Source organism: Patiria miniata, unplaced genomic scaffold, assembly GCF_015706575.1.
Source record: "Patiria miniata isolate m_02_andy unplaced genomic scaffold, ASM1570657v1 HiC_scaffold_6, whole genome shotgun sequence".
Classification (NCBI taxonomy): Eukaryota; Metazoa; Echinodermata; class Asteroidea; order Valvatida; family Asterinidae; genus Patiria; species Patiria miniata.
Window position 1 is genome coordinate 19,473,200 of NW_024037073.1, and position 27,755 is coordinate 19,500,954.

General features: G+C 39.7%; 1 protein-coding gene across 1 annotated transcript; it reads left to right on the top strand.

Annotated features, from left to right (window-relative positions):
* Nucleotides 1-7,641: 7,641 nt before the first annotated feature.
* Nucleotides 7,642-23,905, top strand: LOC119743032 (G-protein coupled receptor 143-like). Its single transcript, XM_038219350.1, has 9 exons — nucleotides 7,642-7,851; nucleotides 10,721-12,034; nucleotides 13,814-13,914; nucleotides 14,488-14,576; nucleotides 15,557-15,652; nucleotides 16,342-16,466; nucleotides 17,971-18,076; nucleotides 19,118-19,226; nucleotides 21,592-23,905. The coding sequence occupies exons 2-9, from the start codon at nucleotides 11,734-11,736 to the stop codon at nucleotides 21,808-21,810; spliced, it is 1,146 nt and encodes a 381-aa protein (XP_038075278.1). The 5' UTR covers nucleotides 7,642-7,851; nucleotides 10,721-11,733; the 3' UTR covers nucleotides 21,811-23,905.
* Nucleotides 23,906-27,755: the final 3,850 nt, after the last annotated feature.

Below are 27,755 nucleotides of genomic sequence, written 5' to 3' on the forward strand. Positions count from 1 at the left end.
TGTCTTTAAAGGGAATATACAACATTTGCAAACATCGAAAAATAAAACTACAAGTTTTGCGAAATACCTTAACAGGATGTTGGTAAATGACAGTCTAAAGCATCCTGTAAAATTATGGCACCTGGTATACTGTCATTTTCAAGAAAAGTGGTATTTTTGTATCAATTTCCAACGCTGATCGGCCGATCAGCGTTGGAAACAACTGGCTTTTTTCAAATACTGGCCCCAATTGACCATTGCACTTGTTTGCAATCGATTACAAACCTATGAACGGGTACGAGACAGCTAGACTGGTTCCCTGACCTTACAATTCCCCAATGTATGTAAACTGCTCTGTTTCTTCTTATATGGAGTCAGGGAACCAGACTACAGGAAAATGATCGTTTTTATTTATAGCATTTTCGAACCCAAAACTTCCAAAACTCAGTGTAACTATATTTGCTTTATATTTCCAACCCCCCAATTCCACCCATTTCTGAAAATTACAGCAAAAGCAAATGATGTATATTCCCTTTAAATGTCAAGCAGTAGACATAATTAAACAAAAATGTACAGATGGTGCAAATTGGAAGAGAAGCAGAACGCTTTTCTACATATAGCCCCATCATGATTTTGACATAAAAATCCTTCCTAGATAGCAGGTGCTAAGTAGTATAGCAGTTGGCCCAATCATACACATGCATGGCCCAATCATTATTAATTTCACATGGCCCTATCAATTATTCTGCAGACACTCGTAGTCGTGTACATATTTCGTTCTTGTACGTTACTTGTACTCTTTTAACTTTGTTCGCACTCGAGCTCAAACACGAACTTGGTTCGCACTTGAACTCAAACACGAACTCGTAATCAACGAACGGTACATTTGTTGTTTTAATATACCTGCAGGTCGATATACATCGTCTTATTTTCTTCCTATAATTAATCGGTCAAATGATTGACAAATGCTTGATAAGATCTAATGATTGACGCTAACTTTGTTCGCACTCGAACTCAACACGAACTCGTAAACTGTGAACGAACGATACATTTTTTGTTTTAATCAATACCCGCAGGTTCATCGTCTTATTTCTTCCGATACACAAATCGGCCAAATGATTGACAAAGCTTGATAAAATGCAACGATGAACGGTAAATTTGTTCGCACTCGAACTCAACACGAACTCGTAAATTGTGAATGAATGATATATTTGTTGTTTCAATTCATACCCGCAGGTCCATGTCTTATTTTCTTTCTGTACACAAATCGGTCAAATGATTGACAAATGTTTGATAAGATCTAAGATTGACGCTAACTTTTTTCGCACTCGAACTCAACACGAACTCGTAAATCGTGAACGAACGATACATTTTTTTTTGGTTTTAATCAATACCCGCAGGTTCATCGTCTTATTTTCTTCCGATACACAAATCCAGCATTAAGAAACAAATTATTTCAAATTTACTTGCACATCCAAGCGGCGGGATTTTTATTCCTTTCCCATCTGGTGCTTGGTAAGATTGTGTCTGATGAACTATTAAATCGTGCGGAGAGGTTCCTTGGAAAAAATAATTATTATCCTTAAGTCTCTTTGTCTTCTCTACAAAACATAATCTCTTACTGGTTTTACAACTCTTTATACATTAATAATTCTATATTGAATTAATTTGTTGGCAATGTAGCACCCATCAAGGGTGTTATATTTCTCAATAAAAGCATCCATTAAGAGTATCGTCTTTATAAATAGAATCACCCATCAAGGGAGTTGTGTTTCTCAATAGAAGCACCCATCAAGGGTGAGGTCTTTCTCAATCACCCATCAAGGGTGTTGTGTTAATACAGTAGTAGCACTCATCAAGGGTGTCGTTCGTCTCAATAGTAGCACCCTTCAAGGGTGTTGCCTAGTACCACCCATCAAGGGTGTCGTGTTAATCAATACAGTACATGGTGTAGCACCCATCAAGGGTGTCGTTCTTCTCATAGCACCCATCAAGGGTGTCGTCCTTCTCAATAGTAGCACCCATCAAGGGTGATATAGTAGCACCCATCCAGGGTGTCGTCCTTCTCAATGGTAACATTAAGGGTGTTGTATTTCTTAAAAGTAACACTCATCAAGGGTTAGATTATGGTGGCACCCATCAAGGGTGTCGCTTTTCTCAATAGTAGCACCCATCCAGGGTGTCGTCCTTCTCAATGGTAACATTAAGGGTGTTGTATTTCTTAAAAGTAACACTCATCAAGGGTTAGATTATGGTGGCACCCATCAAGGGTGTCGCTTTTCTCAATAGTAGCACCCATCAAGGGTGTCAGCTTTCTCAATCATATACTTTAACCTCTAGAGGGAGGTATTCATATGGACATTATTCAACACAACAGTTTACAGACTTATTTCGCAAAAGTTTGAAAAGGAATGCATAATGAACATCTTTACACCATTATTTCTTCAAGGTAAGTCCTTCGGCTTTACACAAAAATAATCAGCAAACTTAATATGGTTGTGATGCGGCCGCAGCCAGTGCCATTGACATTGATTTCTGTTGATATGATAACATCTCCGAGGGTCCGTCTTCATCGCTGATTCTTCAGTTTGTATTATTCAAATAAAATCCCAAACGTTAAAACTTAATTTTCTTCATACTTCAACTGGCGTTATTATTGCTAATGCACAAAGGCATTGTCAGGATAACGTTGGTATAAATTAAATACGTTCGTTCCCTCCCCGATTCCCAAAGTTCCTAAGTGTCTTGCAAGCTGCTACTTGCTCGCTTGCAGCACGCTAAAGCTTCCTTTATTTTATTTATTGACGTATTATTATTATTTTATTACCACCTGCTCTTTATGCACTTAAATTTTTATATTTTATTTGGCTACATATATTATATAGCTTTGCCTTAATTTTTATTCATTGGTATCCCTCAAAACCGAAAACCTCATCGAGCTTTGCTGAACTTAAGATTTAAATTTTCGGACATACATTTTCATTTTATTTTCCAATTAGAAAAGCTGTTTTAATGATTTTGATTCAGTAAAAGACTTATTTTTTTTACAATAATTATATTTTAAAGAGCTCCGTAGTAGCTATGAGTTGATAAAATCTTTCTTTTTTTATCACGGAAGGTAGACACTTATCATCCGTTTTAATGAAATAATTAACTGATTTGGTATCGGAAAATATGAAAATGAAGATATCGTCAACCAGTGAATAATTTTCTCAGGAAGACGATATCGTACAAGATACCATCAACCCGAGAAATATCTATTTTCTCGAGAAGATAGCATCTCACCCAAAAGATATAGTCAACCCGAGAAATATTTTATTTCCTCGAGAAGACGACATCTCACCTAAAAGATATCACCAATCCGTGATGAAATATTATCTCGGAAAAACGATATCTAACCTACAAGATATCATCCACCGGAGATACATTTTGTTCTCGAGAAGATGACATCTGACCAACACGATATCTTCAACCCGAGAAATGTTTTCTTTCTTGGGAAGAGGATATTTCACCTACAAGATATCATCGACCAGAGATTTTTTTCTCGAGAAGACAACATCTCACCCTATACAAACAAGATATCACCTACCCGTGATGACACTATCTCGGGAAGACGATGTCTTATTTACAAGATATCATCAACCCAGGAAGTATTTTTTTCTCGGGAAGACGGCATCTCACCTACAAGATATCACCAAGAACACTCTTCGGGAAGACGATATCATAAATACAATTATAACATCGCGAAATCTACCCCAACGATGTCCTCCTATTTTTTAAAATGACGGTTGCTCGTCAACCCATGTAAGCTTAGAGCTCAGTAATGTGTGTCTACTTATTTCAAAAACCAAAATTGATATTAAAGAGAAATTTTCTAATATTGATAACATTGTATTTTTCCATTACAATGCACTACCTCGATGCAGATTTGTAATTGACTACCGTTATTTTTTTTTAAGGATCAAGCTACGATTAGCCCGACGATTTTTACTGTGCCCCGAAAAGGTAATTTTTAAATTGTTTTGTTAAAATATTTTTGTAAGTTAATTTTTACACCATGGCTGTGCCAGGTCAAGCTCCCTTACGCTGCTGCTGGTGTGCTCGGCTGCCTAGCCTACGCGCGCCATGTGCCTATACCCCAACATACCCCGCCTTAATACTACGCCTTAACCTGAACCGTAAGCATTCATTTAATACAATAATAACTTAACCTTATTTGCCTTTTTCAAAACGTCGAATTTCGCTGGTCTCGATCGCAACAGCAGGTCTTCTCCAATTCATTTGAGTTTCAAATAATTCCGTCGGCTATCTGTTATAACCAGATAACATCTCTATTTATACAATCATAATGATGATAATTCAGCTCTAAGTATTTTTCTTCAGTTGTCATCTTGAACTTATAGTAGTATATTATAATATACAAGTTACCCTGAAGCTAATGGTGTAAAGTTAATTATTTTGAGCAATTTATACAAATTTGAGATCCGTGGATACATTGTCCGAAAAAAAAATTGATTTTGGTCCATTGGAATGCCGCCCTATAATACTCAAAATAAATTACATTAAATAAATTCAGGTTTATGATAAAATCCGTTGGCTCTGTTGTTGACTCCTTTATGGTGTTCAGGTTTTTCATTTCATCTTTGAATAATTACATAAAAGTTCGAAACTATTTGTTTTGGTAAGTTTTAAACCTGTAATTTTAATACAATCATAACAAAAAGGCAATCCAAATTCCAAGGAACCCTCCAACGAAAATCTAAACATGTTTACTCCAACTTTTGAGTAAATCCCTATAAGCCCCTGTCTTGCTGGAATGTCTTTGAAAGTGTAGCAAAAACGGTGCACCTGGATGCATACCGCGCGCGCGGCCTTTCAACTTTTCAACCAATAAGAATCGCCGGAATCTATTACCACGCCCACACTGCGCCGGCCACGAGCGGCTCACGTGCAGACTCGCACCACGAGCTAGCTTTTGACACAATGCGTGAAATGCGCAATGCACCAAAAGGCTTGTGCATGTATGATTTTGACAAACAAATTGCATGTATTCACATGCTAATAACTCTAAACCAAAATGGCTTTCGCCTACAGGAATGGAATTTCAACGTACAATAGGTTATTCAGCAATGAAGAAGACTAATTCAATGTAGGCTAAAATGGACGCGATTTCGTGGTCAACAAACACACATGATTATTTCGTGCTTGTCGCTATTCCAATTTTCTTTAGCTAATTAAAGAGAATTGCAGAATTGTATCGCACAATATTCAACAATGCAAAATACAACCTCATGTACAGAATGCAATACATTATGTTTATTGCAAATAACGTAACATTTTTGTTTTACCGAAATGCGATTCAAGGATCAAAGTCAAAGAAAAGAATGAATATTTTCTGACTCCATGCATCTTTCTTCGAAATGAAGTCTACAATGCAGGCGGATATAGCATATACCATATTGCTCAAAGTGTAGAATATTGGGACGCTTTTTCGTCTTTTGGTTCTGTGTGACGGAAGGAGAAGATAATTTTTCACTCACCTCCATGACCTCGATAGTTCCTTAATTAAAGTTGGACTTACCCGACGAACTCCAAAAGCTTGACTTCAGTATTTTCCAAAAACGTCATTCAGATCATTCGACAAAATTATGAGTTCAAAAAAATTCCATGTGTCCATTCAGTTCAGTTCAGCACAAAATGAGCATTCAAAGGAATGCTTTGCGAAGTCCAGTTCAGTTCTATAAAACAAAAGTTATGACAAGTTATGTAGGCCTACAGCAATGTTCAAGTCAGTCTTTCAATATGGGTGACGACGACACAACATGTCTGCGTCGAAGCTTTGCAGTGACCCCGTACATGAGGCCGGTTTTCTGGTCGATTTGCAAGATTCCAAGCGTCCAAATATGATGTTTTTTGCGCCTATGAAGACTCCAGGGTATGATGTACAAGTTTCCGCGTTGGAGGCTTGAAGCTGGACGGCAGACTCGGAGGTTAAAGTATCGAGTTGTGCTTGTGAAATTTGAGGCAATTTTTGGTGACTGACCAAAAATAGCGGGAAGACATTGCGAGCTGCCTGCGCCAGTACAGTACAGTGTCCGTTGACCCGGCCCCGTTCTCGGTAATTTTCCGTGGCGTAATGATATGGAGGTGAAAAGTGTCATGTTTTATATCGCTGGCTGTTGCTCCGTACTGGTCTTTGCGCTGCCTTGGGCCAAAGTACTCAGTGTGTATTTCTCCACATTCCAGATAAAGTAGCATCAGTTTCGGGGAAAAATGCCCTATTATTATAAGACGGGAGGGCGTTCCAGAAAGTATCCGTAAGTGACGTAGCACGCGTGCTCGCGTGGCCTGTTTCTCATTGGTCAGAAGTATGTTGGTGACGTCTTCATGTCAGTCTAGCCAAATTGATTGGACGAGGGAGTCTGGTTAAAAAAAAATGAGCAGACGAAAATGGTGTACATTATTTTGTACCGCACAAATAACGTTTTAACCGATTTTCGGCTAGACTTGACAGACTGCTTGAAAAAAAGCTAATCCAGCAGAAAATCTATAGAGCATAAGGAAATTTGTACCAGATTGTTAGCAGAATTCTGTAAAATCGGTGATCCTATTTAAAAAATATAGCAGATTTTGTTTTGAACATGCTTCAATCACTTTAAACAAACCCTTGAATACTTTAGCGGGGATAGGCAGTCATGTTCCTAGCGTTGAGATTCCCTGACGTGTACGACTACAAAGTAATGTAACTCAATGGAAGCTAGGCTAGACACTCGGCCAATTTAAAAAAAAAAATGAAAATTAACCTACTCATTTTTTTTTAAAGAAAATTTTATAATTTTTAAAATATTTTTTTAACGTTTTATTTCTTTTTGCTTTTCAAAGAGAAAATCGTATAACATTTATATGTGAGTAAATTGTTTTTTATGTTTAGTGTAGGCTAATTCTGGATGATTAAGCAGATCTTTGTTAGATCCAGCAGTAATTGTGGGGCGAAGGGGGGTTGTGGCCCCGCCCTCTGATGCCGAAAGGGTTAACGTTGAAAAAAAGGTCTGGACCAAAGATCATGTAGCGCCTATAGGATCTTGGTACATGGTCTGGACGTTCTAGGGTTGATACTCAATAATAAGCTACCACGTTGAAAAAGGCTATCATATCAAAATACAAACTTCAGATGTTCGTACAGGAGTAATTATAAAATGTTGCATTGTGGGGGTGGGTGGCTGTGGCCCCGCCCCCTGATGCCCATATGGATAACGTTAAAAAGATGGGGTCTGGACATTCAAGGTGTGATAATCAATAATAAGCTATCACATTGACAAGGCTATCATATCAAGGTATATAAACTAGTTTACAGCAATGGAAACATTTTGCCAGCTCGGGTGAAACAACAATTGGTGGATTTTGGGGTCCTGACCCGTGGACTAATGTATACAACACTGCAATAGTGCCCTCCCTGGTTCATCGGCATTCAAAATGGAAAGTCCCATTTTTTTTGTACATCCAAAAGGTCAAGGTTTTTTTGCCCCGTTTGTCTTCACAAAAGACGGATTAAAACATAACAGGGACGACGAGCCAATACTGATTCTGAAATATAAACTTTCTGAAGGGCGCCCTCAAGCGATTAAGTGTCAAGACGTACAGGCGCGGTACTTGTCATGTGAGCTAAATACTAACAATAACAAGTAACATCACAGTACCACAGTGCTGCTGATCAGCCAGCTGCATGCACCACAAACTCACACTCATCAAACACAAAGCGAAGTCAAGTAAAATGTTCGAAAAACTTGTTGGGTGGATCATGGATTGAGTAGATAGGGACATTTGACGAACATTGGTGTTTTCCTAGGGCCCTGGACACAGCTTCGAGTGAAGGTAAATCATAAATGATATTTGTGTGTGTGTTAACTTTGTAAAAGAAAAAAGGTCATGATTGTGGTTTTACTTTTAAGTTTTACTTGTGGTGAAATAGGCTACTGAAACTGAAAGTGACACAGACCCAAGCCTTTATTTGCCTACGATATTCTGATCTGATTACCACCTTTGTTAGATTATACCTCAATGGTGGTTAGTCTTTGAAAATACTTGTATGTAGGCCTGTGTTATCTTGAAAAGAAAATGGAAAAAACTACATCTAGAATTAGAAGGAAACTCTCTGTCAAGCCTTCTACATGTAATTCGAGAAGTAGGAAAAAACGTAGCCCCATAAATGTGGCATATTTACTGGACTGCCTCCGTAAACATAGGCCAAACGTCCACATGTACAAAAATCGTGTTGACTTTGCCAAATTTTGATTTTCACATTTAGGCTTAGTTTGTAGGATTTTTTTGCTTTAGAAGCATACTCACCCACTTTATAGGCTAATCAGAAAGTGCTGCCTTTTTCAGATGTATATTTTTCGTGAAATTTCCAGATTCATTTTTACACGTTTGCGTATCAAAATTTCAACATGAAATTTCACAAAAATTAGACATCTGAAAAAGGCAGCACTTTCTGACTAGCCTATAAAGCGGGTGAGTATGCTTCTAAAGCAAAAAAATCCTACAAACTAAGCCTAAATGTGAAAATCAAAATTTGGCAAATTCGACACGATTTTTGTACATGTGGACGTGTGGCCTATGTTTACGGAGGCAGTCCAGTAAATAGGCCACATTTATGGGGCTAGAAAAAACGTTGCATCCTGATGCCACTTCTTTGATTGTGTACAGTACTACATAGTCTAAGGAGATATTCAAATGCATTTTTTGGAAAGAATATTGCAACCTGACCCTACTTCGTGTACAAAATGGAGAGTCAAGAAAATGTTCAAATGTTCAAGTAACAAATTGGAAATGTTTCTCAGTCTCAGATTCATGTCTTATCCTCATTTTTGCAATTACTGACCTTCATTAAGATGCTATATGAAGGAAAAAGCAGAGTCAGGTTGCAGCATTCTTTCCCATCTTTAAAGTATTTCTAACAAACTTGGAAATGTTTCTCCGTCCGAGATTCATGTCTTTTTTTAATGTTTTTGCAATGACCTTTATTTAGATGATATAATGAAGAAAAAAATGACGTCAGGTTGCAACATTCTTTCTGGTCTCTGTGCTTTTGGGGATGGGGCATATCCCCCAAATTAGTTTTAGAATTGAGTTGATGTGTTTTGTTGGTTTAATTTTCAGAAGTAATTAAGCCCCAGCATTCTATATATCCATTGCAGCATGCAAATTTAAACCAGCGTGCTTTGTATGCAACTTTTGACCAGCCAGGAAGGCAGCTGCAGCTGGCTTGTGTAAAACTCGATCGGCAAGTTTTGAATGTTCGAATATTCGGTCAAGTGCAGTTTCGAATAACTAATATTAATTATTTGAAAATGGACAGCCCTAATATTGCACCAAAAAAGAAATCAATAATCAAATAAAACAGACAAGTTTTAATTTCTTGTTGATAAGCTATTTTGGAGGGATTAAGCATCATAAGTCAGGTAATCCTTACTTTTAGGACCCTGTTCCTATAGGGAAAGACACACCAAAACAGTTGACTAAATGACACTCAAAATTGACATTCTGATATTTCTTGACACATCTGAACAATTGGCAGTGACACCTTCTTGAATATCAGCAGTTTTACTTTTGTGGAAAGAGGGCAGGGCTTTGATTTATGAGGGAAATCAAGGGGCAAAAGACGACGGTGAGAACCAGAAAACAGACTCAAAAACCAAGATGGCAAACGTGAAAAGCTTGATGCAATGAAAGCTCGTTGCTGATTGGCTGATAAAAAGTAAACATCTTATTTATTTTTTTTAGCAGCCAATCAGCATCGAGCTATCATTATGTTGGGCTTTCACTCGTGTTGTGAGAACTACAACATGCACGTCTGACTGCCAAAAAAAGTAGGAAAGTCACATTTTCTTTAAAAGTGCTTTCAAACTTGAGTTTATGAAGAAAAAAGACTGCTTTAGCCTGCAAAATCACTTTGGTACTGGACAGTCATCTGCAAAAGTCAGTTTTGAACAGAACTCATAAAAAATAGAGGTGTCCTAAAGATAAGGATTACCATAAGTCATAATGGTGATGCTGTGTCAGAGAGTCTAAGGTGTCCTTGACAGGTTACAAAAAACTTGACCGCATTTTTGACCATCGTAAATCAAATCTGGCAGACAGGCATGCTTCAGGATCTTATATATAGTTGACAAATGAAGTCCCTTTTATAGTGGCAATAAAGATACCAATATCAGATTTGAACACTGCCTATAGATGTTGATTTGTCCATTTGGTTATAATGTTATCAGTACTTGAGTAAACAAAATATTTGTCTACAAATGTCAAGGACCTGTTCAGAGTCAGTTAGGGACTGAAAACCCAAGCCACATATTGGCCCAGGCAGGATTCGAACCTGGGTCACAGCTGTGGAAGGCGAGGAAAGTACCGCTATGCCAACCTGACTCGCTGTTGCATGTTGGACCTTTTTGCTGTAATAAACCTTATTTTACCCAGCAAATATCAAGAAGTTTGCCCCTGTTTATCATAGCAGGCTCAAAGATTTCTCTAAAAAAAAGTTTTAATGTTTTCTTCTGTGTTTTAATGTTTTATTTTTATGGTTCTGTGTTAAATTCTACCATGATCATGATGTCAATACAAACTGTTTTGAGTATTTGTTTTCAAAATATTATATGACCAAAAAAAAAATAGAACTGAACTTTGGAACTACTTCAAAGAAATTAAAGTAACTCTAATAATATGTTTTGTTGACCTTGTTTTTCAGATAGTGTTCTTTACTGCATGTTCTGAAAACAGAGTCACATGCTTGAAGTTGATAACCCGGCGGCTGTGATAACAATGGGAGAATGATAAAGGCTTTCTACGAATTTACGGGCTTGGAAAATCACTGCTAAAAATAAACGGTGAAATGGATTTGGGTTCTTCCAATTTTTCAAGCATACTGCCAGCCGCAAACTGACTAATCTGAGTTGGGAACAAGTCCATAAACCAGAAAACCGCTGTGTTTGGGAAATTTTTCGTAACCAGGAGGTGAAAGGTTTGGGTTTTTTCCTGGTTTGGAAAATCACCACTTTCTTCCAATTTTTCAAGCATACTGAAAGCCTCGGACTGACTTCTGAGTTTTGTTGGGAAGTTTTTCGTAACCAGGAAGTGAAAGGTTTGGGTTTTTCCAGGTTTGGAAAATCACCGCTTAAAATAAACTTTGAAATGAATTTGAGTTTCTTCCAATTTTTCAAGCATACTGAAAGCCTCGGACGGACTTCTGAGTTTTGTTGGGCAGTTTTTCGTAACCAGGAAGTGAAAGTGAAATGATCTTGTTGACAGCGGGCAAGGTAATTGCTCAAATTCAGCAATCCAGGAAGTAAAGTCTGATGAAGTACGGTTGCCAAGTTGCAATGTGATTATAGGTTCTGACCAGTTTCCTCCTCGGCATAATTATATTGCATTTCCGCATTGTCAGGGTTGTGTGATATAAATATTGCACACGTCACTTTGGAATTGCAAGGCAGTCCCATGTACAAATGAAAGGGTTTGCATATTGCTAGATTCAGTTCTTCTGTTGGCAGTTTCACGACACGACAAAGATCTACATGTAGACTGTCAAGTTTTGGATCTGCAAGGCATAGGCCTATCATGAAATCCTCGGAACAGTTCGGGGCAAGTTATTTGTCAGCCATGAATGTCTAAAAGCGTGTACCCGCAAAACAGTAACCCTTACACCACAAGGCTGCACCAAAACTTGGCACGCTGCATTTGCTCTTTTTGCTCTTAATCATCATGGCGACCCCGACCCTTGACCTGGTGTGCTGCCTGGTCCGCAACCTGAGTGTCCCTGCCACGGTTTCACCCAGAACGGGAAAGGCCGTGCACCAAGACGACGAGAAGGTGACGTTCCTCCTCACCTTCAACATCTGTGCCATCCTGTCCTCCTGTCTGAGCATCCTGGGCGCAGTCTACATCCTCCTCCCTAAGAAGTCGTACCTCTACGTGCAAAGGCAGCGGCGGTCCTTCCGTGCCGTGGAGAGACAGAAAAAGATCCTGACCTGGTTGTCTGTGGCTGACGTGCTGGCATGTCTCGGTGAGTGCATTGGTCAATGGCTTACAGCCTGGGAATGTGGACATTTTTCTCAATAAAATTGCCCCAGATTGGTTTGTATGCACATGTAAAAGTTGTTGGAGTGTCGCCTGTTATCCACGGAAACCAGTCTCCGTATAGCTTCTGATATATCTAAGCATGCAGATTTATGCGATCCTGTGCCTCAGCCAATTGGAGTTGACTTTACTAAGTCACTTCATTCCCAAATCAGGACTAAACCTTTGATTAGTAAATTCAATTGCAATGTTTTGGAATACAACAAAACGGCCGGGCACTTATCGCGTAACATAATACAGAGCGCGTGATCACAGCCTTTGTTACTGTATCTAAGTTATTTTATCCATGTCTATGACGCGACAACGGGTGAATGACCGAAAACCTGATATAGAAGGCGCCTGCTGATTGATCAAAGTCTAGAGGTCAAGAGGCGGTTGTCTTGCATAATTAATCAGCGAATTTACTTAAATGGCTTCGCCGTGGTCTATTACATAGACTAGTGTAAAGGCAGGGGAGTAGGCCCTATTGGTTATGAAGTACCGGTGGAATAACTCGTCGGTTGCACCACGAACCGACGTATCGCATTTTTTTGAGTGTCGAGAAAAACCGATTTAAAGTTGGTCATTATTTTGTAGGTTCATTCCATATACTCTCTGTGTAAGAATTCAAGCTGTTTCGTTTTTGCTGGTAAATTATAGATTGAACTTTATTGTATGCAATCCGTGTGCATCTGAGTTGCTCAGTTTTTGAGAAATTCTGCTCCAAAGTTATTCGTCACTTCGTGAAACAGATTTTTATCATGTTTTTCCTATGTTATACAACGCGCGTAATAGTGGCCGTGTGCCAGATACGGAGATACGTCGGTTCGTGAAACGCTTAATTCCAATTTTTCATGTCGACGCTGCTTTGTGACGTCATAGCACTATGGGAATTAGCGTGTAAAGCGGCGTATCGGGATACGCCACTTCGTGGTGCAGCATTTTTCATTTTTTAGAGATACGCCGCACAATCTAATTAGCGTTCTTAGTTAATTAGAACTCCGATCGGAATAAAACTTTCTGAGAATGAGCACTTTGATGAAATAATAACGTTAATGACAAAAACTCAATTTGGCGAAAAATCGAGATACGCCGGTTCGTGGTGCGACCGACGAACTGACATGTGACGGAAAACTTTTTAAAAAAGAACTAATTGCCCCAAATTTTCAAATTCACTGACCAACAGTACTAAAAAAACACTTGGTTGAGGCCAAAGCTTAACCACTTACAGAGTTGTGCTGGGCAAGTAGTGACTTTTTTTAACTCAAGTACATGTACACTGTACTTGCAAAGACGTCTCTCGCAAGTAATCAAATATTAATTAATTATTACCCCTTAATACCCTACTGAGTCCAACAGGATTCAACTACATCATGTACCCGATTGAGCCTGTTGGATTGAGCTATAAACCCCTGGTGTACATTTCTGATTGCAATGTGTTAGATTCAGCAGGCAACTGAATCACATTGTAACACCAAGTTGGACTCCGTTGGATTCAGCAGACATGCAATGAGGCACAGTGGATTGAGCAGGAGACTACCGTTGGACTCTGTTTGATTTAGCAGGGTAGTCCTGAGAAACTACCAGGGGGTTAGGGTCAATGCAAAGCACACAGTGCAGTATACCCACACCCTTATCAGTGAACCTCATAAATCACAATCATATCAAATAACACATCTAAAAGTCTTTAAGAATCTTTTTTTTTTCTTTTAAAATCTTCTCTTAGGTGTGTTAATCATAGCCATCTGTGGTTTAGCCGATGTGGGATCCATTACAGTTGATATCAGTGAAAGTGCCTCGCTGCGATGGATTTGTATTGTGACTACAGTAAGAAAAACTCATTAAAAAAAATTAAAGAATTTATCCCATACTATAAAGAAAAAATTTGCTTGAATATATTACCAAAATGATTCTTTACCAATATGCTATTCCAACAATAAGAGAACGAGATATCAATGATTGCCAGGATGAAAAAAACACTCTGATCATCTGATGACCATCTAAAAAATTAGGAGGTTCAGAGGCAAAATTCAAACATGAAAAGAAAGGAAGAACAGAAAATAAGAAAGTGCAAAGCGTTAATGTATGTGTTGCTCTCGAGTTGATAGTGCTCAAAGTAGGCGTTGTGCCCATGAAGCCGCTTGGGTGAAAAGTTTGTACATATAAAGTCAACGATAAAAACAGCTGTGAACATACACATGCTCCATCAGAAGCAGCGCCCACCGACTATTGCATGGTAGCCAGCCCCCTCCCCCCCCAAAAAAATCCAGCCTTTTAGATTCCGTGGTAAGAAAATTGTCATTTTTCTCTGGTAAATCCAACCCCCCCCCCTTCACCTTGGGAAAAGTGACTGTGCCATACTCTTTTTTGCAACAATTTCTATTTCTTCTTGTTTTAAAGGCATGGATACAGTACTTTTACGTAGCCACATACTTTTGGACTTTCTTCTACGCACTTGACGTTCACCTGATGCTGAGAGGAAACAACAGGTAAGGGTCTGACAGCAAGAAATTCAATTATTAACCCTAACTCTCTAGGCCTTTTTGCTAGGATGTAGCCTCAATCCTGCAAAATCCTCCAATTGACCTCATGGAAAAATAGCATATAGCCTCAATCCTGCAAATTCCTCCGTTATTTCTTGATTATGGTCCATGGAGGGGTGACCACTGCCTGAATCCTGCAAAATCCTCCGGCTATGACTGTCAAAAGGCTGAGGCAGAGGCAGTGACATCCTGGAGCAGTGCGGAGGATGTCAAGTATAATCAAGGACTAAATTTATGCATGGCTGAGCATAAACAACACAAGGTCCGGCCCAAGACCTTGACGCAGTGCGTACTCCGAAATCAGCAACCCACTTTTGCCATGTAACCGCAATCCTGCAAATTCCTCCAATTTGCAAAAAGGATTTTGGAGGATTCAGGGCGGTTAGGGTTAATCCAATTCAAGATGACCATTTCATATGAGGATAGCCAGACACTGTTGGAATGCTTGAGTTGATATACAGTGGAACACCACTATCCGCTCGGTTCATAAGCACCCCTTCACCGGCAAAGGAAGTACAGTTGGGGATGATGGACTGACGCCATCTTGCCTGACTGCAATTTTCTGCAACGTGATTACAAATATCAATAAATCGTAAATTCAGAAAAAAATAACCCCATTCGCTTTCTTGCCATTTTTCTCGGCTACCGCCTACTACATGTATACCCAGTTCCGTCATATGCCGCCAGAACCCCTCACATTTATACTTCAGTATAATAGCATATTCAGAACACACACTGGACTGCACGCTCTTTCTGTTTTAGGAAAACCCAGGAGTTGAAAATGTGAGTAACCATTTCTCGAACAGTAGTTCAACATAAGGAATTTTCAAATGTTTACAAAACATTACACAGCAAGATTACTTGTCCTGTTCAGTAATTAATAAGTATAAAATATTATTTTTTCTTAATTTTTAACTATCATTCAGGAAAATGTTTCGTGTCTACCTGGTGTTGGCCTGGCTCGTCCCAGCCATCATGGTGTCCGCTGGACTGATTGCTATGTACCAGTCATCCCCAAATGAGTGAGCAAATGCTTTTTGTATTGTTAAATCACTTTCTGCAAGTTATTCAACAGTTTTTAACAATTCAGTATCCCAGAAAGGTGAATTGTTATGCCATGTGAAGCAATCAGAAAAAAAGGTGCTTGCCAGAGGACACATGACATGTGAATCATAATAGAAGCGATTTACAATACAGTGCGCCCCCAGTGTTTGTCCCCAAAAGGTCTATATCCAGCTCGCGGGTCGACATCAGTAACTATATATGTACTACTGGCTACCAAATTTGGAAGATGGCTGACATCCAGTGAGTGAGATTGAAGCAAGTCAACAAACTGAAGAAATTATTTGAATGATCGCGGAATCCCATGTAGTGAACATCAGATTTGAATCAGCCAACTGATCCCGCACGCTCAGTGGTCAAGTGGTAAGATGTCTGCACTTAAGCGCAGGCGATTGTGGGTTCGACTCCCTCCCGAGTAACACACTGAGTTTGCAGTGTTTAATACACATGTACGTCAGTGAAGGGCAAAACTTGCTATTGACTTGTAATAGACTTGACTACATTTTGTACAACACTGTCTTTTACTGCATTAATCCAAACAAATTTAAGACTGAATTTGCATCATCCTGCGTGTGATAGCTTGAAACTGACTGTGATTGGTAACTCCGTCCAAGCACTTTTTGATTTTCTGTATTTTGTTTGTTTGTAGCTTCCAGTGTGACCCAGCCTTTAAGAGCTGGCAGAGCCTGTTGCCACATTACCTGATGTCCTACATACCCATGCTGATTGTGCTGGTCTTCAACCCTGTCATGTACCTGTTCTCTGCTAAGAAAGGTAATTATTAGATATATTGGCTAAGGCCAAAAAAAGGCTCTGGTTTCTGCACCCGATTTCACGAAGCGCTGCGACGCGTCGCAACTCGAGTTACAACTTGTAACACGTCGCAACTCGCGACGCGTCGTATCTTCCATTTCACAAAAGTTGCAATGTGTTGAACGCGTCGTAAGTTCCTTGACAACGGCTTAAAACACGTCGCAAGTTAAGACGTGTCTAGTGGCCATCGCAAAATAAGAAGAGTCATTTCTAAGCCAGTTTTATGCAAAAAAATTACATTAACGAGATTATAACACCGAGGCAATGTGTGTAAAGTTGTAAATGGAAAATTCATTGAATAATTATGAATTAGACCGGAATATTAGAGTTGAAATTTCAAAGTAGCTACACAGTACACTGAGAGCTTGTTTTCCTTCAAAATTGCATCGCACGACCGCCATTTTGTTTTACGTTTTAACAAATTTCGAGCTGAGATCCGACGACTCATTGTTGAATATCAGACAACTATTTACTGTACGCTGACTAAATACATAAAACAGTCACCGAGTTGTGCTATAAATACACATACGACGCGTCGCACTTACGACGTGTTTCGTGAAATGGATCGCAGGATGCGTCGCAGCTGCGACGCGTCGTAGGGATACGATGCGTCGCAGCGCTGCGATGCATCGTAAGTTACGAAGAGTTTGATGAAATCGGGTGCAGGTCTGCGCAGAAATGCAATGTAAGATGATGTCTCAATGTAGGATGATGTCTCAAAACTGCCAAACTCACTGGGTTGATTGGATTCCTGCTGCTGCACAATTTGAATGTGTTTTTTTAGATGGGGTTACGATCAAGTATAAGCTTTATTTGGCCTCTCTGGGCTCCCATATGTTTTGCACTAAATTTAGTCTGGCACCATTTGCAGAGGGTGTTGCAATATTGTAATTGTACGTCTGGAAGCCATACTGAGGGAGCAATGGTCGTGTATCTGGAACGTGTAAACGCTTTTTAATTAGCACAATATGTAAGGAAGCAGACTATTGAGACTAATGACCAGCCTGGCAGCACATGCACGATGTCGATGTTGCTGTACGATCTAACGTTACCGTTTTCTCTGATTTTTGTCCTGTCAATCCCAATTTCCTTAAGAATATTCGTATCAGTCGAGATCATAAGTAGGTGCAGAATTCTCAATCACCTCAAGCTCCACTCGGAAGGATATTTTTTTAGATTTTTAATGGGCTCAAAGCATCATCTGCAACAACATGAAAAAAAAAAGTTGGGGGGGGGGGCCCTGCGTCACTGCACCACTTTAGGGGCAATCTTCATACCAGAAACGGGAGACCTTTTTTTGGCCTAATGGACTACAAATCATGGAAGTAAAGATCGTAATTATGAAATTAATAATTAATAGCTATCCCAAAATGATGTCTCTCAACTTTCTCTTCGTCACAAGTTGGAAGCTTTGGCAAAGCATTAAAATAAGTACTTTTCATGTTTCCATCGTTCTTGTTTTTAGTCGGTCCTTTGCTGATGCGAGGTAACATGTTCACGGACAGGGAACGTGCGATCCAGAGCCAGGTTCAGCGGAAATTCTTTCGCTTTGTCCTCGTCTTCACCCTGTGGTAGGTTTGAATTAGATCGATGAAATGACACATTTTAAAAAAAGGTAATAAAATAAAAAATGTACGCTGTTGGTCTTTAACCTTTGCTTAATAAAGACCATGTCACTTGTGATGTCAAACAAACAAACGAACAAACAAACATACAAAACAAGAGTGACAGATGTCCATAAATATCAATTCACAGTTGACAGTTTACCCATTTCTATTGGTGGAGAGCCAGTCACGTAGGTGGTTATAAACGGTTGATAAAACACCGACTGGGTTTAAACACCAATGAGTGCGCATTCCATAGAGTCCTAAATTCACACTGCATCGGCACCGCTGCATTCTGCGCCCCATTACGCAGTATAAGCCATATCAGGAGTTTTCTGGGTACTGCTGGTGCGCATGCCAGGCTTACACCATAAACTTAGCTAGAGGGGTGTTTCACAAAGTATGAAGTAAAATTGTTTAACAAAAATCGTTCAAAATTTATAATTTTGACCTGCTTTGACTTTTTGACCGAAAGGTATTTATGAATGGGAATATATGCTTGGCCGGTATTATTATTATTAATCATTTCTGGTAATGAAACCAAGGATTCCTCAAAAGCAACCTGTGGAGAGAAGACAACGAGAAGAGTCACAGTTTTAGAGGTGGGAGGGAAAGCCCAGAAGAAGAATATTCTGGGGAAACCCACGGAATCAGGCAGGGACTGAAAACTCAAACCACATATTGGCCCAGGCGGGATTTGAACCCGGGTCACAGCAGTGGAAGGCGAGGAAAGTACCGCTACGCCAACCTGACTCCCCTGTATTAAACAAGTATGTTTAAAACCGACTAGGGGCATGGTCGCTGACATTTAACTGTCCTCGCCTTCGGCTCAGGATTTCCACATCCATTACCTACATTAGATTTGAAAATTTGCATGGTGTAACGCCATGTAGAATAATCTCTTTTGAGAAGTGGTCTCAGCTGATCTTTGCTCAGCAGGAAAAATTTGCTAATAAACTCCATGGATTTACGCCGTTGTTAATTTTTTTGGTGGTTTTTCATTTTCAGCTGGTTACCAAATGTCATCAACGGTTGCATTCTTCTACATAGCCTGGCAATCGGTCAAACCAATTGGCATACATATTCAACCTTCACTGCAGTCATCTGGGTTGCTATGGTGAGTACATTAATTATTACCCCTACCCAGCAAGCATATAAATCATTCCCGAGACTATCTGAACTTTGTGGGATACCTATATCTGCTTGCTGATGTTGCCAATCAGTTCATTTTAGCATTTGGCAAGGACACGGCAGTTTTACTATTCTTTTCTATTTCCTATTTGTTTTTAACGGCCCACTTAACATGAATGTTTCCTACAAAACGTTTGTACATGACAAATAAAAAACTGCATATAAACAATGAAAAACCATGATTTACTGCAGGAAAATGTAGGAAATCAACCATTAAGTTGGAAAGTTGCATTTCACAGGCGAAATCTGTGAGGCATTGTATTTTCAACAGACTTGTGTGACTCATGAGTCATTGTTGGGACTCGAGTCCAACTCCAGTCCCATTTTCAGTGACTCGGACTCGGACTGATGACTCATGATGACAAATGACTTGGACTTGGACTCACGACACGACCAAAATTACCACATTTCACTTCTTTTTTCAACAACATAATTTATTTTGAAAACCGATCCTTTCCCGAGCAAGCGATGTAGTCAGTGCGATGCAGAAGAAACCAATCTATTAACCCTAACGTACCTGAATCCATCAAAATCCACACCCCTGTTTGGGGGATTTTGGCGGATTCAGGATACCTCCACATTGAAAAAGTTGGGGGATTTTGATGGATTCAGGACATGAAGCCTAGCGGTACTGCAGGATTTTGATGGATTTAGGATACCTCCATATGGATCAGTTGGGGGATTTTGATGGATTCAGGATCTCAACAGATGTACTCCCGGCTAACTGGTGGATTCTGGTGGACTCACTGGCCACCAGCAATTTGTTTGCTTGGCGAAATTGATGGATTTTGGAAGATTCGGGATACTTTCTAGTAAATACACCCAAGGGGTTAGGGTTAAAAGTACTGTACATACACAGCGTGTGCAGCTGGCTTGTTTCCAAAATACTGATTTTGGAAATCAATGCATTGAAACATGCCGCCATTGGTATGAGAAGCACATTAAAGCTATAGTCCATCATAAGCAGCTATCCGAAAAGTAACTGGCGTAATTATTGTTGAAAAACATACTTGGTTGAAAGATAGTAAGGGGACTATTAACTCCCTGTGAAATTATTCTTTCTGGCAAGCTGTCATTTTGAAGTAATCAACGAAAGAAGGCCTTTCCAACGGTGCTTCTTAAGACGCACCGTAGGAAACTTAAATTAGTAGTTCGTTTTGTTATTCGGCGAAGCGCGCTCAAGCATTGGCACGATGCACACGCACGCGCGGTTGCTATAATTCGTCGGATCGGTGCGCGACATCGCGTAGCTGCAATCGGCTCATGCAGAGAGAACGCGTCTCGGACGCTGAATTCAGGCCCAATTCAAAACATGATTTAGCAACATTTGATTTGAAATTGAGATCCTAGAATGCTGTTTTTCTCGGAATATACAGCTGAAGCTGAGCTGAAACTTCATCAGGTTAGTCGTTCAGCACCCTTGTTTAGATTTTGAGCACTTTCGTTGCTTCAAACGAATAAAATGCACAAATTACAAATGATGGACTATATCTTTAAGGTTCGCCTTTATTTGTGCCTTTATCTTTGTTTTGAGGTATTTCTTTTTGGAAGTTATTACATCAAACAATTGCAGAGCATTAAAGAATATCACTATAATTATGCACATTTTACTTCAGTTGTGCCGACAAAAAAAAAAAAACGAAGAACACTGATGAAATCAAAATCATGGCAACAATGGACACATCACAGGAGTACGACTTTATGTTGCCTACTGATAAAAGTTTGAAAAATACTCGTTTATGTTGATCTGGCTATAATTACGAACTTGGGGGACATGGCGGCCCGCGCAACGGTACTCCATCCAACTTGAAATCCATTTGATCTGGCCGCAAGTACTTGTAGGGACAAGACACTTCATTCCATCATTTAGGTCGTGGTTTCACTCAGAGTTTTCACTGGAGTGATCCTCATTTTAACGTACATGTATTTCAATTTACAAAGAAGAGTTATTTGCTGTCTGAATCGCCTTATAACTTCCCTGTTTTGAAATGTACCCCAGCATCCACACTTGATACTTGCGTAAATGCAAGCTTGATAGTGTTTGGTACCAGATGATCGCTGGTGCCTTGCCAGGCAGAACCTACCAATATACAGTACTTAAAGGTGACTCGTGACTCAGACTTTATCTCGACCTTTGTGACTCAGACTGGACCTGCAGGACTCAGAATGGGTGACTCAAGACTGGGAATCGATGTTATAGTGACTCAAATGCAAGTTTTAAACTTTACAAAATGAAACATAATCATAGCCCTAAATGACATCATTTTTTCTTTTTCCCCAATAAATGGCAGGCAATTATGAATCCCTTACAAGCCTTCCTGAATGCTCTGATCTACTGGGGCCCCAGGGGCTGTACGCCAAACACCCCCTCCCAGTTTGAATTGGACAACAACGCCTACGACCGCACCTTTCTGAGCAACAATCACCCTGATCAGGCCCCCAACGACTCCGCCGAAGAAAACGCGCCGCTGATGGGCGGAACCAGACGATTGACGAACAGAACTTCCTAAAAAAGTTTTCTGTGTGATTACTTGAACCACTGATTTACAAATGTATTATTAGTTCATCAAATGGTAGATGGTAAACTTAATGTACATGTAAATGCAGTATTCAGTGTTCTCCAACCTGTAAATATAACCTGCATGGTGCCCCGCCAAGCTTTCTGGGGCACCCTGAGGCACCCGCCAAGCTTCAAAAGTTGCCGCCAAGCTTAAAAAGTTGTCCGCCATGCTTAAAAAAAAGGAAAAAAATAATAAAAAAAGACAAACAAGTGGGACTACCCTTAGGCCGCCAGGGTATATTTGGCCAGAAACTCTGCCAAAAGCAGTAACATGCAACACTCGTCAAACTGAGAAGCCTGCCCATTGTAGCAATCCATCGGATCAAAAGTCTCAAGGCCAAACTGCCTCGAGAGTCCCTGGTCACTGATGAGTTAAAAAGAGATGATGCTGAGCCAATATTCTACTTAATAGTTACTGTGTTAGAAACGGCCTAAAAGCTGTTATCCGTGCATAAATTGCATGTTCATCTGCAAATAAGGCCCCTAACATAATTATAGTGCCCCCCCCCTCCGCTTTTTGACGGCGCACCAACCTTTAATTTTCAAAGTTGGAGAACACTGAGTATCTGCTCCAGGATTTTCGAAAGTGGGTTGGCTGCATGGGGTGACTAACTTGAAGTCTGAGATTCTCGGAAAGGGGGGGGGGGGCATGAAGCGTTCCAGTTAATGCTTAAAAAGCCAATGGCCATGAGTAGTGAATCAAGATTTGAGTGATTGACAAAATTTGGATTGTTCTCTCTATCGTGTTAGTAATTAACAAAGAGGTGGGGGATTGTTACTTTGTTAGCCAATAAGTTTTGGCTTCTTTTTTCTTAAACCTTGATCTTGTGTCTTGTAAAAGAAAGCCTCAAATTTCACCGAGATATTTTGATGACTCAAATTTAACAAGTAACAAAGTAACCGACACAAATATTACCGGAATAAATATGTGCTTGGCCTTCGGCTCGGGCCATTATGCGCGTCCAGGACCCTAGCGGGTTTTAAATGTACAGTCGACTCTCGTTAGTACAAACTCTGTTAATACAAAATTCTGGTTATAACAAAGATAAAGCCTTGGTCCCGACTGTGCATTTATGTGCACAATGAATGGGACTGATGTTCCTCTTAATACAAAATTCTGATATAACAAACAATTTGGCTAGGTCCGAACTAGTTTGTTATAACGAGACTCGACTGTACTTGTTTAATATCAGCTAAGCACATATGTATTTCCATTCATTAAACAGAACTCAACCCTTCCAACCCCAATAGCATGTTTTGTTGGAATCTGTCAGGATGGGTACAGTGCCCCTAAACTGACAGTCTTTTACATTGGGTTGGCACACCTCCAGAAACAAAGTCAGAAATATGTGTGTGCAGTTTCCCATATGGTGTTGGAATTTGCCAGGATGGGTATGGTTCCTAGTAAATCATGCTAGGGAGTTAGGGTTAAACAGGCTTTTCCTTCCTAAAACCTGCATGGTGCAACATCCTACAAAATCTGGTGGAGTTTGAAAGATTTTGAGGATTGGAATATATAAAAAAAAATTTAAGGTTTGAAAGTCTGTTCTCTGAGTACTTTATTCAAGTACTTATTCAAGTACTTATTCAAGTAATATAATTACATGTTTATGTTCCTATTTGTTTCCTTAAAGTACTCACTTAAAGTTTGATATAGCTTGTATTCCTTAAAATTTCTAAGGGAAAGTATGAAATACTAACAAGGCAAACAAAAAATATTTCATTAGAAATGGTAATGGTGGTGGGGTAGTGCAAAGGTTTCGTCAAGTAGAAATATATATTGAAATATTTATTTCATATTAAATATCGGTATATAGTTGTTTTTTTCTGCTGCTTTAAGTGCTTATATTGTAAGAATACTTAGTATACTTTTTGTTGGTGCTTCATGTGCTGTATGAATGTATTTTCTTCTTCTATATTATACTGTACATGTACATACTGTACATGAACATGTTTATGTGATATGGGCTGTGTGTGTGAGCAATAAATGGCTCTTTGTGATCACTTTTGAGATCCCCAGTGGGGACAACACATCCCGTAAGCTTCGCGTGTGTATTACGTAAAGTGCGCATGACTACATTTATTTTAAATGTGCACCACCTTAGAATGTCTTCGCGCGAGCGTTTTGACGTTGTCGTCAATGTTTTCGAATGTCCCTCTGTTGGGGGTACTTGAGCCCAGAGTCCATATACAGGGTGGTCAAACATAAAACCAAGAACCTCATACTCCCAAACCACATATACCAACGCATGTAGAATCTTTATAGAAGACAAATGAAACCAAGATCCTATTTTGTGAAGCAAGGTAGGGTCATTTTTGTCCTGATGAATTACTAAACCCCACCGGGAATTTGACTTGCATGTACATTGTAATTGACAGAGGGATTGTTATCTAATAATACCCACATGAAAGAAGTATCCTTCACAAAATAGGCTCTGCAGCAAAAACTACTGGACTGAATCGGAAATTTTGGTATTGTAATTTTTCTCAAAGGATTTTCCATCAATTGATACAGGTGGTTTGAGTCTCAAGGTAGTGGAAGTATGCCGTTCCATTTTTTGGGACCACCCTGTATACATGTAATTCGGGCGATTCACAATGCAGTGCGCCACCAAGAGTTTGCCACGAAGAGCTCATTTTTCCCAGTGCATTGTGGGAGATTGTCGACAAATTCACAGCGCGGGACATTTGAAATTGTTCGTTTGTCCAGTCAGTAGTTTCGTAAAGGTGTGCTTCGAGTATCTATTTTCCCCTTTTTCTTTTTATCAATGTGGTGTTTTTTTGTGAGGCAGCAGAATGCTATGCCCCAATCCATATAACAAATTAGTTCAAGTTGTCTACTGACACTCATTCAAATGGGCCCTGTTTTGTCAACCGTAAACTAGAAAAATGGACTCTCCATGGCGAACTCTTGGTGGCGCACTGCATTGTGAATCGTCCAGATTGTTTGCTGTGGTGGAGGATCAGATTTTGTAAAGCCCTAGACAGCATCTGAATGTTTTGGCTGTGGCTATGTGGAAGGGGCTGGATCCACTTTCCATAGACACAAGTGTAACTACGAGCCATAGCCATGTAATATGGACGCAGCCATACTATTGAACTGTTTAAAGCCATTGTACAAAGCGAAGTATAATCTCCCTAGATATTTTCACAAGACAGCTTTCTTTAAGAACTGCATATGCTCTTTGTGGCTCATTTTTATACCTCAATTTAAGCCCCATTTAAAAAGTACAGGGGTGAGGTTTTTCCTGATTTTCAAAGAATGCCTTTTTGACATCTGGAATTCCTGAGGTTTTACCGTAAAGGTGTTCTTCGCTATGAAAGTTTATTTAGAACAAAGAAATGGGTATGCTTTTAGGCATATTCAACTAGCTGCTTAATTGCTTGGGGTCATCAGCAACCCTCAAACCCTCTACCGATTATTTTGTGGATTTGTTTTTCTTAATTCCCCAATTTCACCCCAAAAGTAACAGCAGCTCGGCTCTTCCTTAGACCTGTAAACATGGCCAAGTATATAGACCATCATCATGTTGCGGCCATCTTGATTTTTTCCCATTCAAAGCAACGTAACCAAAACGAGGCTGAAAGGAAGAGTAGTCTGGTTCCTTTTTGCACAAAAATATCATCATTCAGTACTGTTATTTGATACAGGGAACATGACTGAAATGGTGGCTGCATGATAAAGGTCTAGTACAGGTCTAGGATCTTCCAAAAATCCTCCAAAAAAACAGGTGTATTTTGAAGAAGGCTCGGAAAGTTAAAAAGTGAAATCATGTTCTTACTGCTTGCCTTCAATATTTAACTGAAAGTGAACAACTGAAGCTATTGTTGACTTTGAAAGTCTGAACATGTATTTATAGACAACGTTTGCAAAGACCCATGTACATGGGCGTCGCAGGGGGGGGCAAGGGGGCACTTGCCCCCCCCCCTGAAAAAGCAAAAAAAAACAAAAAAAAGAAGAAAAAAAAAAAAAAAAGAAAAAAAAAAAAAGAAAAGAGGCGCTAAGACAAAGTGGTGTAAATTTAATGAGGTGGGGGGGGGGCCAAAATGTCCCTGCCCCCCTCTAAAACTGATAAATCGAGAATGTGTTGAGAAAAACAACCATTTTTTGGCCAAAATTTGTTTTGCCCCCCTCTAGAAAAAATCCTGGCGACGCCCATGCCCATGTATTATGTCTTATTTATTCAAGGATCAAAATTCTTTTGCATAAATTATTGATTAAAAGGCTTGTCTGACAAATTTATGATTAACTTTGAGCACTGACCATGCTGACAAAGTCAGGAACAGAAATGGATACTTTAAAAGGTACTGTTGGTTTTACTGACATTTTTTAATATGATCGATGGAATAAAAAATTGCATGCAATGCGAAAATTGATGAAGTTGTGCAGTTTATTTTGTAAGATGAAACAGTTTGTCCATCATGCCCCTCTTTTGAAAGAAAATGTGTAGTTGGCTTGTATTTTTCGCGCTTGACACACTACATGTATATATTGTTGTGGTTATAATATTTTTATTGTTCTCGAGATTCAACAGACTTGTTTTATATTTGACGACTAATAAATAAACGACATTTCAATTCAATACAACAGGTATTCCTTGAGTAATCGTACGGAAAACAAGTGTGCTGGTTTTGTTCCATGAAAGTTGACACACTTCGTCGTTTTGGTTAGGCATATATTACATATGCAGATTGACTGGCTGGGACTGTTTAAGTATTACTTGGTACAGCTATACTTTGACTCCGGGTTCGGGTGAGTGATAAACCAGCTGTGACTACAACCTGCCTGCTTTGTCTGTTGTCCCTGTTTGACTAGTCACAGCGCTTGCTTGGCATATGATCTGACTGCTGGTGACTAGCCTGTGTTAAAAGTATAGCAGGGGAGGTGGATGGACATTTTGACTGTCTGTGACTCTTCAAATAGCAGGAGTAATCAAACAAAATGACAGCCATCTTGGTACCTGTGTTCATAAATGTGTTGACCATATAACACAACATAAGCACCAGCCTATTTTATTATCAACATTTTTTATCACATGCCTCAACCAGTTTTGTAGACTTCCGCGCAGTTAAAAATGTAATCAAGATAGCCATTGACAGTTTCCGTGTCTCTAAGAAAAGTTGACAAACAATTCTGCTTCAGTAACGCTGCGTTCAAAAACAAGTTGCTCCACATGGTGGAAACCTGTTCCGACACTTCACCGGTAGAGTTCCAGTTTTCTCTCACGCCAGCAAGCTGACCCAGGAACCGGCAGCTGCATGTATCTGGACTCCAGACAAAAACACCTTGCAATTAAAACAACGACTAACAGCCAGTCCGATGTCACTAGCTCTTCTTTTCGCCGGCTTGCTGCTGCTGCTGCTGCTGTAAACCCAGCTGCTGGTCCTGCATGGATTTCTCGGTCAGTTTCTTCCCCAGGTTGTCGTGCACCTCCAGATACTTGGCCACGCAGCGATCCAGGCAGACGGATTCCCCTTTTGATAAGTCCCCCTCTCCGTAGGACGCAGCTATGCACTTCTTCTGACAGGCTGTGGTCATTCTGGGTAAAGAAAGAAATTGGAAATCACCAATGTGGAGTCGTGATATGAACCTTACATCAGTGTGCAACAGTGATATATAACGATATGGCTGGTGCATACGGAAAAAAAGATAACCACCCCGTTTAGAAAATGGTCGAGCCCCCCCCCCCCCCCAAATAACGTTACTGCATGCGGTTGATCGCATAAAAAACACTAACTTATCAAAAAATTGTCGGTCTGACTCTGAGCAAAAAGAATGAATGGTCCGAGGCCCTAAAAAACATTGTTCCCAAACTTTAAAGAGATTTAGATCAGTCAGGGTTACTTTTTTGAGAGATTTCTGCACGAGGAAGTGAAGTTCTGGGTGCAGTCCTT

Bases quoted from the DNA above. Each gene is read 5' to 3' on its own strand.
- LOC119743032 (XM_038219350.1), top strand. From the start codon at position 11,734: ATGGCGACCCCGACCCTTGACCTGGTGTGCTGCCTGGTCCGCAACCTG. The intron at 12,035-13,813 runs GTGAGTGCATTG...ATCTTCTCTTAG, and splicing joins TGACGTGCTGGCATGTCTCG to GTGTGTTAATCATAGCCATC. The intron at 16,467-17,970 runs GTAATTATTAGA...TCTTGTTTTTAG, and splicing joins CCTGTTCTCTGCTAAGAAAG to TCGGTCCTTTGCTGATGCGA.